The sequence below is a fragment of the Sparus aurata genome, chromosome 21, assembly GCF_900880675.1.
Source record: "Sparus aurata chromosome 21, fSpaAur1.1, whole genome shotgun sequence".
Classification (NCBI taxonomy): Eukaryota; Metazoa; Chordata; class Actinopteri; order Spariformes; family Sparidae; genus Sparus; species Sparus aurata.
The window spans coordinates 6,787,306-6,802,245 of NC_044207.1; the positions used below are offsets into that span (position 1 = coordinate 6,787,306).

Below are 14,940 nucleotides of genomic sequence, written 5' to 3' on the forward strand. Positions count from 1 at the left end.
CAAACTAGATCTGAAGTTAGAGTAGTGTGCCTCTTGTCTTGCAATAGAAAGGCAAAAATGTTCTACAATTCAATACAAATTAAATTGTTGCTACAAGACCAGAGAAAACAGGTACTCACTTATGCTCAAAAGACAAACCTACAACGACGCTGCACCGCACTAGTAAACACTACTGCTGACGGATGAGGTACTAACCCACAAACGGAAACAACATGGCGGCCAATTTTGGTTCACAATCTTTCTCTCTGCAGCTAAATTGTTGCTTCTCAAGTATCTGTCTAAAAGCATTTTAGGTGACAAATAGGTAGTGTAGCAACACAATCTTGCTTTATCATCACTGACTACTTTAGACAGTTTGATCAGAGTTTGGTGAGACGCCACTCACTCGTTACGAGAGAGAGAGAGAGAGAGAGAGAGAGAAAGATGCCACTTTCGATGATGCTTCTATAATCTTTGTACCTATTGATGTGCACTTACAAATTGTAGAACAACCTGCTTTGTGTCTTTTTGCCAGCAATAAAGTGGGAGGCTCCGAGTACAGGCAAAATACACCACATTTTTCACTCGTAATTTACATAACCGCGAAAATTGCAGTGATACAAAGCTGGTTGAAAATTGCCAAAGTTCCCATTTAAATGGAGCAACTATCCTCAATAGACATCAGACAAGAGAGAGTAATGGCCAGAATGAATCATTTTTCAGTTTTACCTGCTTTCTTGGAACGTCTCTGCCAGTGCGTCACTTAAATTATGAGTGCAGGAAGAAATCTCACATTTAAAGAGGAGGAAGTGTCTTCCTTGTTTTTCATCCATTATTCAGCAGCATAACTCTCCCCTGGGCAATACAGAGTGAGTTCTGAGACCTTTAAATGAATCAAAAAGCCGTCCGTCTTGGTAAAATTTCAGAGATTCACCCACACACCCGAGGCCACACAATGCCCACTCCTCAAAATGAAATATGGACTAGCAGGACTGGCAGCAAGGCTTCAGTAATTTTATTGTATTTTTTCATATGATGCATTCGTAATGAAACCGTTGCATATGTGTGCTTTTATGTGTGTGTGACAGTGTGCACATAAGAGGGAGTGAAAGTGTGTGTGTGGGCTGCAGTGAGATTGCAGAGGTGCTATAGATAGCTTAAATCCAATCCTCATTCCTGCTGGAGGAGATACTGATGAAAACTGAAATGGGCTGCGACAATATCTGTGCTGCTCCTTGCAAGACATTAAAAGAGACGGTGGATGTTTAAATGCATGGTACTTCCCCACCTGCAGAGCCCTAAACCAGGGCGCTTTATGTTTACGGGCGCTTTACACGACCGTCTTGACTAGAAGGTGTGCTGGGCTTTAATGAAACACAAAGAGACGTGTTCTGCCTCTGGAGACGTATGTTCCCACACCATACCATTCTGGCTTGATTAATGGGACTGCGTAATCGATCAATGTGTGGATATACGCTTGATGAGCAGAATAATTTCATACACGAGTGACAAAACATGAAGAGAAACATAGCTGTATTGCAGCTTTTTCTGCCCACACATCAGATCAAGAGTCCCAGGCTATTTAAGGGCTGTCTGTACATTTTGCTTTGCCCGGTCGCCCTAAATACAACACTATTCCATGTGTTTAAAAGCGTGATAAAAAACTGGGTGGGATGTGATGAAAATAAAGTGTGAGGCATAAAAAACACCGCATCTATATTGAGTAATTAGGGAATGCAACACCTTGCAAGTGTAAAACAAGTTTGAGCTGAGTGGCGCGACCTTAGAGTGCGATGAAACGGCAATTAAAGCAAGATGAGGCATTTACCATTGTTCAGCCGCTGTGCAATAAATCTAAATGAAATGCTGCACCTTCTGTCATCTCTTTGCTTCTCAGGCATTACTATTTTTCTTCTTTCTGGACATAATTTAGACTGTCACTCAAAAATGGAAAATTGCCTTTCTGATGTCAAACACTTCAGCTCTTTTGCTGCATATTTAACAAAGCAGAAAAGTAGCAATTATGTTCAGAGCTACATTACGCGCTTGTTGGCAGTGCTGCCAAGGGAAGTGTTGGACAAGCAGTCAGGTGATAGTGAAGAGTATATGTGGGGGAAGTTTGAGTTCCTACAGCACACCACTCAGGTATTCAGGTGATGCATTTTACATAAATGATTGCATAGGGTCGGAAGGGCAGAGCAACAAATAATACAGTTAAGTTACTGTATGGCGTAAAGAGACCTTTGTACTCAACCCCATTATTTAGAAGTGACTGTAACACATTACTAAGTGATACATTTATAAAGATCACTAAAATACATAAATACATAGATCAGTGCTCTGTCTAATGGCGCCGCTACTTGATCACCTCAACATTTGGCATCTTTGTACTGAATTTCTTGTAAATTAACCAATGTACATGTAATGCCAATATATTGGTGCATTTGGTTGAGTGGTTGGCTGGAAGGTTTGGTATCATTAAACAAGTACGTATGTTGTTACTCAGATCGTAAATCAGGAGTCTAATGTCACGTTACAATAAAGCCAGCAGAGGAACAAGCTTGGAGCTGTTGATGGGCAATGGCTTCATCAAATTTGAACATTTCTATCTGTACTCCCCAAGAATTTTAAAAGTTTGTTGTTTGTTTGTTTTAAACCAATTCATAAGTCAGGCTAACTTACTTGTTCAGAAAAAAAAAAAGTTTATCCACAAACTGTGATAGATGTAAATATCCAGCCCACTAAGGTCTACTTACTATCTGTTTCTGTCTTTGTCATGTGTAGGATTCAGCTCTCTCTAATCTCACTCACCCCCTTAATATCTTAATCCTAAATAGACCTGGTCTTAAAACTGAGCACACGAAGATACTCTTTCATACGAGTGTGCTATCAAATAAAGACAGCCACATTTCAGTCATTTCTTTCTTCTGTTCAGGCAAAATGAGCAGGAAGGAAGATTGAATGTGATTTCCTTTACCCTGGCAGGTACTGACAGTTGACCTTTTCCATTAACAGTGGTGTATAAAAGCCCCGGGCCAGTGCCCTTCACTTGCCTCCTATTGAGCATGAGCAGAGCATGTTGTACATGTTACTCCCTGAGTAACCCTCTAAACCGAAGGTGAGGCCCCATCAATCACAATGAGCAAAGTCAAGGCCAACATTTCTCCTGGGAGCTGACAGCTGAACAAAAAAATGATGCTTCACTGCTAAAAGGCTTCACTTATAGGGAGGATGCCAATACAGAGCATTCAACAAATCCACAGCCCTCCACCGCTCAAATGTTCCAGCCCAACTTCTGAGGTTTCCAATGTATTAGATCCATTTTAGAGTAAGTTATCAGAAAGTTATTGGTGACCATATCTGTATGGCAAACAATCCCAGTTTAGCTTTACAAACAGTTTTAGGTGATCACAGTGCCTTCATTTGTATGCAGTACACTTGAGCAGTGTTGCATGTGATCCTATTAGCAATTGCCCCAAAATGTTGCCTTAGGCCTGAGTGTTAAGTGGATTTGGTGAAATCTCAGTCCCAGACAAGCTTTGCTTTAGTAAATAATGACAGTGCCAAGTGTCTATTCATTAGACTAATCACTGATCTAATCACTTCCCATTTAGGTTGTGGATGCTATTCAGCCAATGGGACCAGTCAGATAACTGAGAAAAACACTAGTATAGACTGAGTCTATTAAATCTAGACATTTGGAGTAATGATTTAAAGTTAACTTGAGTATTTACTCTGAGGATGTCTGGCATTTGTCTTTTTATTGTGCAATTAAGCTCCAGGATTAAAAGTTAGGATCCACCAAGGAAAACAAATAGTTTTTTGTGCTTATGTGGTACAGAAACTGCAACATTGATGGAACACTTTGTAATATATGGCCAGAATTCTTCTTTAAGAATTTCAAGTAACTAGCAGGAGTGTTGACATAATGTCAAATCCATCTATTAACCGATATGAGGCAATAGTCCCCTGCAGTTTCACCTTGCAGACATATGCCTGCTGTTAGCATAGCACCGTAAGGGAACAAAACAGACTCATTAATGTCAAGACACAAAATCTCCTTTTTTTCCCCTTCCAAAACAGAAAGATACAATACACAATACACTGTCTAAAATCAGGTTTCTCTCTTTTACTGAACTAAGACATGCTTAATTGTCCCAGTTCAGACCAAATCCAGGGCCACTGGTTTCAGGGCTAACTGAGCCATGATCTAATTAGCTTATGGTACCTAGCTGCAGCCAGTTATAGCTAGCAACGAGCAGCAGTTGTGTGTTGATCTAGTGATTTGGTGTCCTGTCTCAGCCAGTGTTTTCTCATAATACCAGTGCGTACCACAAGAGGTGATAGTTGGATAGCCCCATGTAGTTTCTATGTAGTTGGAAGTACCTTTCAATTTTTGTCCATAATAGACAGAAGATCAAATAAAAAAGTGACTGTGTGGTTTGAGATGTAATATTTGTGTGTCGTTAAACAACAGTAGCCCTATAGATTAGTTGGCTTGCTAACTGACAGTTAGCATACTTAATTGCTAACCTAGCTAGCAAAATTCTGGTTTGACCGGACAGTGAGATATATGAAATACTGTTTTTCTCTATGTGCCTAACGTGGTTTTTCAATTTATTTTCAAAATTATGAGGACATTGAACTATTTGGACCGGGTTTCAAGCAGAATGTATGGTTGCATTTTAAAGAAGTTTAATTGTGCTTGCATTTGGTATAGGTGTAGAAGCATTTATTGGAGCTTCATGTTTTGTTTTTTCATTGTATCTAAATGAATTAAAAACAAATAAGCAAAAAAATCTGACCATTAAGTTATTTTCCAGCTAACTGTGCTTTAGGGTCAGAAAACTCTACATAGCAAAATGAGAACCTTCACAACACTAAAATTAAGCAATACAGTAAGAGTCATATGTGATAGCACAATGGCAGTGAGCCAGTGTTTCATAAATTGTGTCCCTATCAAACGTGTCAGAAAAACATCTGCAGGCATGGTGCACAGCGGGGAGCACTATCACTTTCATTAGCTGCCATTGGCCATTAGTTGCCATTTTTAGAGCAGCTGCATTGCCGAAAAATGGTAGATTAAAAGTGGTTCTGCTGGGAAACATTTTGAGTTTTTTTCTGAGAAATCTGGACGAAAGTATGGCTCAAATCAGAAGACTATCAAAAAGACTACATAAAGTAAGAGCTGATTAAGAGTTCCCTAACTGAAGATAATAATCTTTGGGTTAGCTCTGCTGGAGTGAAATAAAAAGGAGAGTAGCCAAGCGACAAAAAAAAAAAAAAATGCTTGTCTGTAATGAACACATGATTGAATCACTGCCTTTCTGTTTGCAGGAGAATGTCTTTGCCTTGATGGCTACATGAAGGACCCAGTCCACAAGCACCTTTGCATCCGTAGTGAGTGGGGGCCCAATCAGGGGTAAGTAATGATAATAAACTCAGGATGGCTCAACAAGGCTTCCCATTAGGCATACGAATTGGTGGAAAAAAACAGTTTCCACAAAACAACAAAACAATCACAAGGGCTAGGGTAAGAAATTAAATGCAGGAGAAGCTAAACTACACAGAAGTATTCTAAGTGCTATATGGTAGAATTACCATGGCCTGGTTGACTGAGAACCTTCATCATCATACACAGAATTATATGCAACTGATTAGTTGTTTCTACATGATGCAGAGTTGTCTACTGTAGATACAGCTCAGAAAGTAATTTTCTCAATTAGGACTAGAAAATACATTCATACAGTAAGCCATACATTGTTAAAATTGCACTGCAAACATTACTTTTCAGTTAAAAAGCCACATTGAAAAAGAAATGTGTAGTGGTTCTGACACAGTTACCTCATAAATAATACGTTCCAAAAACAGTCTTTATGATTGGTCCTCAGAAGCCAATTTTCCAAAAATATATGATTCAGATATTCCTCAGTCAGAGGTGACTAAGTTTTTTGCTGACTGTGAAGAAGTTTATCCTTACATATATTAAATTTCAGCTAAAGATTTACCTTTTTTACAGTTACACTGAGTCCCCTTAATAATTAATATAGCTGGCAGATTCTGTCTCTTATAGTCATTCACCAATTTATTTTGGTTTTCATTATTTAATTGCATATTTAAGCTCTCTGCTTAAAGCACTTTGGTCAACACCTGTTTTTTTTAAATGTAATCGACCAATACATTTGACTTCATTTGAATAGACTTACTGGTGAAAAGCCTTGAAAGTAATTACATACTTTGCAAATCTTCTGCCTGGCTAGCCATACTGCAGCACTGTGCTTTGTTTATTGTTTGATATCTTTTAAGTATTGCTATGGGCCGCACTCGTGAGTCCCACAATTTCCATAATGCAACCAATAGCATATTAGATTGAATTCTGTCAAATTCACAGCTACGCTCTGTAACACAGGTATGTGGTTGTTTTTAACTCATAGTCAAGATAACCTGGCTGACATCACTGTGACATATTTAAGAGTAGGTTCTTACTTATTTTTAAAAAAAAATCTTCTTAGTCCATGCCTCTGGGAAGTACTCTTCATGAGTCATTTACTATTTCAGTCATAGGCTGAAAAAATACTTGAATGGATTTTAGCGCTATCAATAAATCACTTTTAGGCCAATGGTGCGTCACTGAAGTTGTGGGTGTTTTATCATGCTTTTTGGCCTGCTCATCTCTTTGGGTGCAAGGTCACTTCTTTTATATTACTATAATGATTCCAAGTGATGACTTATATCTTGATATATTTTTGGCGTTGAAAAATGCTGTTTCAGACCCAGTCCCAGGAAGTCATATAAACCCTTAATTGGGTTCACAGATGCTTGTTAAAAAGTCCTTGACATTTGGCTAACACTACAGCCACGGTGCCAACTACTTGGTGACCACTCAGGGTTTGGGTGTAGAGGTGCTGCCGTTCCAGAAAGTACCGCTCACATCAAAGAAGACAGTGTTGACACAGTTCTTTTTTGTGATCCTACATACCAAAATCACTGGCAATAGTGATTATGATGCATTGTCATCATGTGTATGAATGTATGTATTATAGGGTTCCTCTTATTTTTTTCAATCATCCCTCACCCTCCTCTCCAGTTTTGACCAGAAACAAACAATATAAAATACAGGCTGCTAATATAAGCTATACAAAAAAAAAAAAAATTGCTTTACCAATATGCTCACATTTTTAACCAGTATAAAATTAGACCTTTGTTCAGTATTTTAACAAAACCTATAGAAAGAGTTCACACATTTTAGCAAGATAAACTAAAAATAAGAGAGGAGTGAAGTAGTTTATTTTGTTATTCTGTTTTTAAACCTGAGTCATTTGTTTGCATGATTTGTCATGTAGATGATTCATACTTCCCAAAAGTTTTGGAATAGGTCCAGCAGATTGACTCAGCTGGTAGCTGCAACACGGCTGCAATGGCTGTTACATAATCCGTGTGGGCAACTCCAACTGTAAAAGTTACATCCACTGACTTCTTGTTTTTGCCATTGACGACCTGAGGATGTTATTCTAAGTGTCTGATAACATTACAGAAAACGATTCTTATGCAGCGATAAACCATTTTTGTGAAAGAATATGATCCTTTTTAAATCCAGGAACACAAGTGTTGCTGAAATCTCAGGAGAATTGAATTGTTACAGGAAGAAAACAGTGGAAACAATGAGTCAGAGCTGTGGGGGAGAATTAGTTCCAAAGTAATGGTTGAATATTTTGCTGATTTGGGCAATTTACGAGATAACAACTGTAACTGCTCACCTTGCGTGATTTCAGAGTGAGAAACTAAACAGATCTTATTTAACAAACTGCACTTTTAGCAAACGTAACTTTCCTCAAAGGATTACGTTGCAGCCATTATAGCCATGTCATGGCTACCAGCTGCGTCACCCTCGTGGACTGATTCAAAACTTTTGGTAAGTAGGAATTATTTATACACCAAAACATGTGAATATAGGGCCCAGTTGTAGAAATACCAGAATTCCCCTTTAATGAATAATGTATGATATTATGTGGCTGTATTTTAATAGTTATTATACCCCATTTAAAATAAAAACTAAATTGCATGGAGCCTGGAGTCAAAACATGACTCCCGCAAACTCATAATTGCTATTGAGAGCTCGTTGTTCCTGCTTTGTTGGACTGATCACAAAATTGAAATGCTATGACAGGATACAACTTAATTGTAAAATGCTGTCATACCAAAAAGTTTAGAATGTCGTCTAATTATTTGTGTGTTTTCATCAAAATTAAAGGACTGATGTGGAATTTAAATGTAGAATCAGGTCAATAACTTTAGTAATGGACTAACATTTTTTTCATTATTCCAATGGCAAATTCCAAGGGCACTCATGAAAATCATTTGCTTAAAATGGTGGCATTGATTCTTTCAATTTTCAGTCTAATTGTATTAGTTCATTTTCACTGTAAATGGTCACATTTAATGCAAACTGAATGCATTTGTACTAGAATGTAGATGGCACGTTGCAAATAACCCCACATTCAGATCTATTTACACACAGCTTGCATCCTCATTAAAACAGACAAACTGATACAACAAATTGCCAAGGGACTGTAGTTGTAAATTAGCTCCAAGCTAACTCTGGTGCAGTGCATCGAATGGCAATGTGTAATGTTAATATTGTATATGGTCCCTCTACAAATAAATATAATAAATAAGTAAATGCGTGCACTGTTTGTTACCACCTTAAAACAATCTATCATGTGGCTTATAGTAGATGGTGTCCTATGTCAGCCTCTGCATGTACAGACAGTTTTTATTTTATTTTTTATTTTTCCTGGTTTACATTTTGTTGAAACATCTGAGTTTCCCCCTTAGACGACCCTTGTGTGCACCTCTGTATCTCATTTCCCTGGTGGTCCCCGTGTGTCCCTGTCACTGTGTGACAGAGTGGGCACCCTGGGGTGACTTAAATGTTTAATGACCACAGCCTGTGGCAGGGAAGCCGCTCCGCTCTTTCTCTATGTTCTTTTTGCTTACAGTAGTGTAGGAGTTAGCTCCGAATGACACCGGGCCCTTGTCACTTCTTCTCCTTACACTCTCACTTTGCAGACTGTTTAGTCCCCAAGCTGCCACTCCCCATTAATCTCCATCATTCTCCCTCTTTCACTTCAGCCTCTTGGCATCTGTCTCCTCCCCTCGATGTTCCCCCCTCTCTCTCTCAATCTCACTCTTTGTCTCTCCTTTTTCAGCTTCTGCTCTCTCCACCACCCTCTGTCTCTTTCTCCCATTCTGCCTCGTCCTGTCATCCCCTCTTATCCCCTCCCCTGGTAAATGGATATGAGCTGAAGTCACATTGCCTGTCAGCTGCCAGAGACCACATTTTTCAATCAGCATGTTTACACACTCCACATATCGTAATGCTCCTTGTGATTTGGGGGCTCTGCAAGGCGGGAATGACTTGAGTTTAGACACTGAAACATGGTTTCTGATTTTAGAGGGTTTAGATTAGGCAGGTGGGTATGCTGAAAAATTCAACGCTTCTACTGCTTTGATTTTAACGCACAGGTTTATTCTCTTTTGTCTTTCTTGTCTCTCCTTCTGATCTATTCTCTTTTTCATGCCAGTCCCTGGCCTTACACCATCTTCCAGCGTGGTTTTGATCTTGTGATGGGAGAACAGCCCTCTGATCGCATTTTCAGGTGAGAGGAACTTCACATAACTCGATTTTACAAAACTACATTTTCCATGGTGCTGCACAATGAATGCTACACAAAATATTTGACAAATGTCAAACGATTCGGGTAAAATGGCTTTGGTTTTGTCTCTCCCTCATGATTTATTGAGAATCAGAAAAGCAGAGCCATGTCATTTTCTCTCTGGTTATAGATAATCAATGTGTTCTCATGTTGAAAATCCAGTTGTGAACTTGGTGTGTTTGTGAATCAAACTGACCATTTGGCAGCCATTAAAAATTGACCAATGATATCTTTTGTCAAAGTGTGATTACATGAACCGTCTCATTGCCCTCTGCAGTGAGATGATGGTACTTCTCATCAAGGATAAAAATGGAACTATTCTACTTTTACATTTTTTTCTAATTGTCAACTGAAACAAGACCTAAACGTACAATAGTCAGCCTGTACTCATTTTCAATACAACAAATACAGCAGCCTGGTCATTGCCTTAGCACTTCTTTGTTTGACGTGGTAGGTACCCCGCTAGCTTCTGTTCTAGAAGCATCACAGTAGTGCAGTGGTGAATGTGTCAAATACTGTACATTACCCTCAGTGTGCCCAACTGTAGAGCACTTCACGTGCAAAACTGATGCAAGCGGGGTAGTTACAGAATCAGAGTTTGAAGCTGAATGCCACTGACTAACTGCTATTTGATGAGTCGGGAGAGAGCTCACATTTTCTCACTTTATAAAGTTGTTACAGCAAATGCCTAACAGACATGGAGTAACACTAGCATTCATTTCAAGTTTTACTTGTGTCAAACCAACAAATGCCATACCGCCCCACCCCCCCTTTTTTTTTTTTTTTTTTTTTTTTTTTTTTTAGCTCTGTTGGGGTCTCCATCAACTCCTGAAACACATACTGGGATCTTCAGCTTCTCAATGCCCCACTATTTTTACCAGCTAGTTGCTAACTTTGTCAGTGTGCTGCGTTGTGCTGTGTAGGTAGCGTAGAGTAAACGGAACAGTAAAGTTGAGGGCTCTACAACTCTAAACAGTGAGTTGAAAGATAATCTCTTGGGGGCTTATCACTACGAACAACCCCTATCACCTAAAACTTACAGTAGTCACTCCTTGAAAAGCAATGCTTAACCAGCTGTAAGCTAGCAAATGAGAGTGAATATTGGCCTTTTCTCAGCCAGATAAGCTGACGTGCCAGATGGTTTGTTACACAGAGCCATCTGAGAAGTCGCCCTCAAAACAGTTTGGGAAGGGGCTTGCAAACATACTTTGTGATAGTATGTGATTGAATAAACCATCTGTCCTTTGGTGAAATACACTCTTCAGTTCTGCTATAACTGATGCTATAGTGTCATCTTTGCTAACCTTTTTGGAGCTGCCATTGTTGTTTTCTTACAAACGGTCACTTCTTACACTTGTCCTCACACCAAAACCATGCCTGTAGCTGACTGTAGTTCCTCAAAGGATGCAGATTGCTTCAATCGTTGTGCATTCAGCGACAAGCGCACAGCAAGCTTGCTCATAGAGCTTTTGTATTTCTCGTAGAGCATATACAGTGTAGTTGACAGGATGCCCCTTTATGTTCACTGGGAACCACATCACAAAGCACATCACATACAGCAGAGCACTCATCCTTGTACCTAACAATGTTTAAAACAGCTTTTCCTCCTAATATGATTCATTCAGCAACTTGAGAACGAGCAGATCTAACAGAGGATGTGCGACTCCCTTCATTACAGCATCCAACTCCTTCCGTGACAGTACAACAAAAACAGCAAAAAGGGTGTTTGTGCTGCTGCTGCTTACAATAAAAAGGAAACCTATACTGTTTCTGTGCACCGCTTCTGTGGCTGTCAGCACTGCCTTTACATTGTGAACAGACAGAGGATGGGTTATCACGCTATATATCCTAGAAGTGCTTTGATACATTACCCTCTCTGCTAGCATGTTTTCAGCAGTACACCTTCCTCTCCTCACTCTGTCCAGGCGTGCAGTTTAAAATCTCTTTGTCCTCAGAGTGCTCCCATCCAGCCATCCATCCTAATTTAAATGTTTCAGCCTCTAGCTTTGAACTTTGCCAAACAACCCTGTCAGCTCCAGGCGTCGGAACAAGACCTTGAAGATGAGCGAGCACTCAGAGAACCATGCAGCCATCATCTTGTTTGCCTAGGCAGATACTACCATTAAACACAGAGGCAAATGAGGCAATTAGAATCACAGTGGTATGGAGAATAAAACGAAACAAAGCAAACTCAAGGATGCATGCAAAATTCTCCTGTGTCAGAGGAGATAAATGTGGAGAGTCAGCATTCAAACACACAGCAGTTGCCATCCGCACGGTATTAACTGCCAGGGGGTTCCTCTGAGGACTGCGAACATGTTTTCCACTCAGCAACTGTTTTCTCGCGGGAACTCTTAGTGTTTTCCACCTCCAGTTTCTCTTAGGGTGAACCAGATAAGTCATATAGCAGCACACTTGTCCCAAGTTGTCCATTATAAAGCAGTGCTCGTTAAGTGGCTGCTAATTTGTCCTGTGGTCACCCATATACGTCACGCTGCATCACAGAGACTTTCCATACTCTTGCTGTACACAGTCCCATAAGGGATGGTGAAACGACATATGAGAGAGGTGCCAACAGCTTCCTAAAAAAACGATACAAGAATATTACAATTTAATAGACCTACCACCTTATAATTACTTGCTAGAAGGCAATGTTTTACCCTCAATGGAAGAACAGCAGCACTTTGATCCTCTGAAAACTTGACTTTGAAACAAGAGTAATTGGGTGGATGTAATTAAATGTTCCATTTCTAGGTTAGCTTAATCATTCTCTCTCTTAAAATGACTGGTAATGCATGCACTACCCACAATCTACTGCCCTTTCCTTATGCTAAGTTAGCATTTTATAAAATGCAAATTGAACAATTGTGAATGAGGAAATGTGTGTAGTCTGCATAAAAATGGTTGTTAACCATTTAATCAACAAGTTGCCTTTTTTTGTGCTACAAGTAATCATGCATAATTCATCAGTGCTAATAATGCATCTGATGTTAATCAGCGTGCACTGTTTAACTTAAAGTTGGAAGCATTACATTTCCTCTGCAGAGTGTTTAAAGATTGATGGTATTCATTGACTCACAAATAAAGAATTGTTTTGAAGCCCTTATTCCAGACATCTGTTGTTTACAGATTTATAGGCCTGTTTTGTCTCAGGGGAAACTGGTACTGGCCCGTCTTTGTCAGGGTTTCTCATTTAGTATGCATTACGTCCATTAGCACACAATGTCCTTCTGCTCAAGAAAGAGTTATGTAAAAAGAATAGCTTCGCTCAAAGGTAAAATAAATAACCTCTAACCAACTTGATGCCATTATTCTGAATCACTGATGCAGTGAATACACTAATCTTTGAAAAAGTAGCCATTTGTTGTTTTTCCACAAGAGAACTAGACCTTGATGGAGTGGTAACTCAAAGGGGCACCACATCATTTTGAGTAGATTCTTTCTGTTATTTGTTTTAGTGGTAGCTATATTTACAACTTTTGAGTCTAAAGATTGCAAAGTCAGTCAGTTGTCCATCTTCACAAGATGACGCCTACTGGTTTTTCATCCAACACCATTATCATTAAGTCAAAATCACATTATTTCCACTCTTTGACAAAACTAATGACAGTCCCTTCAGCTTCAGCTGTACTTTTTGTTCAGTGCTAATTAGTGAATGCTCATATCCAAACAGTCTTGCCAAGGGTCTACCCCACAGCTCGCCCAGTGTCAGCTGACATCGGCTCCAGCCCACTTGCAATGGCATTACTGAAAATGGATCCACATGGATGGATAATATCCAAACATTATGAGACAAACTGGTAAATGCTATACCTGCTAAACATCAGCTTATGTTAGCAGGCGTTTAGCTCAAAGCATCGCTGTGGCTAAAAACAGCTTCACAGAGCTGCTGTAGACTCATGTTAGATTCATCCTTTGAGTCAAAGAAAACCACAATCATTTTAGTGTATTTTTTTCCTTTAATAAGTGATAATTTAACTAGTCGACAGGATGTCTCATGTCAATATTATTTTAGTAGGAATTGGAAAGAGTTTTATGTCAATCCAAAGTAAGGTACTTCTAAGTTTACTAACTTACCTAAAGAGTAACTTGACTAATTTTAAACATTAAAGTGTCTTTACAGGTTTTAGGGGCTACTGATGCATGTATGAAAAAGTAGTATAAGGCAATTTTTGGCTCCAGCACAAGTTTCATGTCATCTGATCAACCGCCTCCAGCATGGTGGGTTGGATTCCCATACATATCCATACCTTTTCTTGTGGATGTTGATAAGTATAGCTTCATCGAACCACAAAATCTGTTGTTTTTGGACTTGCATGTCCGCTAACCTAGCTCTTACATGGCCACAAATATACAGTAGAGATGCATCACTTCAGTCATCACCTGCACACAGCTGTGTTTAAAAAATAAATTACAAAACATTTCGTCCTTCTTTCTCTTGCTTAACCAAATGCACACTTTAGCTGACTCAAGATCGTTACGCCATGAAGCGTGACACTAACAATGTTCGTATCCACAGGGGCCGCTAAATCACCTGCATTCCACTGACTTGATCTTGTTTTCCAAGCTATTTCTGCTCTACTTGCGAATCTCAAACCTGTAACCTTACTTGTCTTATCCACCTTTCTTGTCATCTGCAGATTCACATACACCTTGGGAGAAGGAATGTGGCTGCCGTTGAGTAAAAGCTTTGTCATCCCCCCGGCTGAGCTCGCCATAAACCCCTCGGCCAAGTGCAAGACGGACATGACAGTCATGGAGGACGCGGTGGACGTACGGTGAGAGATGACATACCACTTTAGCCTGTATTACTCTATAGTGCTGACCTTTCGAAGATTTGATGATAGAAGTGTCAACTAAAAGAAATGAAAGGTTCCATAATACTGCAAACGTTACTGGTGCAAGTTTTGTTTCATAGCACCACTGAATTACTACCAGGAGTCTGTGTTCACTTAGTGTTTTATTGTCTCTGATGAAGCTTTACAACACAAAAACTGCGTATCAGCATTTTGATAGATATTTCTCATTGCCATCTCTTTCATCTGGCATTGACTCTCTCATTTAAATCAACTCTTCTATTTACTGTTGTTGCAGTGAATCTTAAGAAGCCCAGAGAGGCTGATGCAGAGGTCTTACTGTTATGATTCAGAGGATAATAAAACTTTGTAGATCTAACACAAAATCAATTATGGAGATGCAGAAAGAAACAGTGTAAAACAGATTAAAAATAAAGAATTACTTGGCA

General features: G+C 39.4%; 1 protein-coding gene across 8 annotated transcripts in view; it reads left to right on the forward strand.

Annotated features, from left to right (window-relative positions):
* The window catches only part of astn1 (astrotactin 1), a 422,909-nt gene that overhangs the window by 146,824 nt on the left and 261,145 nt on the right, over window positions 1–14,940 (forward strand). For all 8 annotated transcript variants that reach the window (XM_030401856.1, XM_030401857.1, XM_030401860.1 and 5 more), the window contains 3 exons: window positions 5,317–5,401; window positions 9,564–9,638; window positions 14,336–14,473. In XM_030401856.1, coding sequence (XP_030257716.1) covers window positions 5,317–5,401; window positions 9,564–9,638; window positions 14,336–14,473 — 298 coding nt within the window. The remainder of the gene's footprint in view (window positions 1–5,316; window positions 5,402–9,563; window positions 9,639–14,335; window positions 14,474–14,940) is intronic.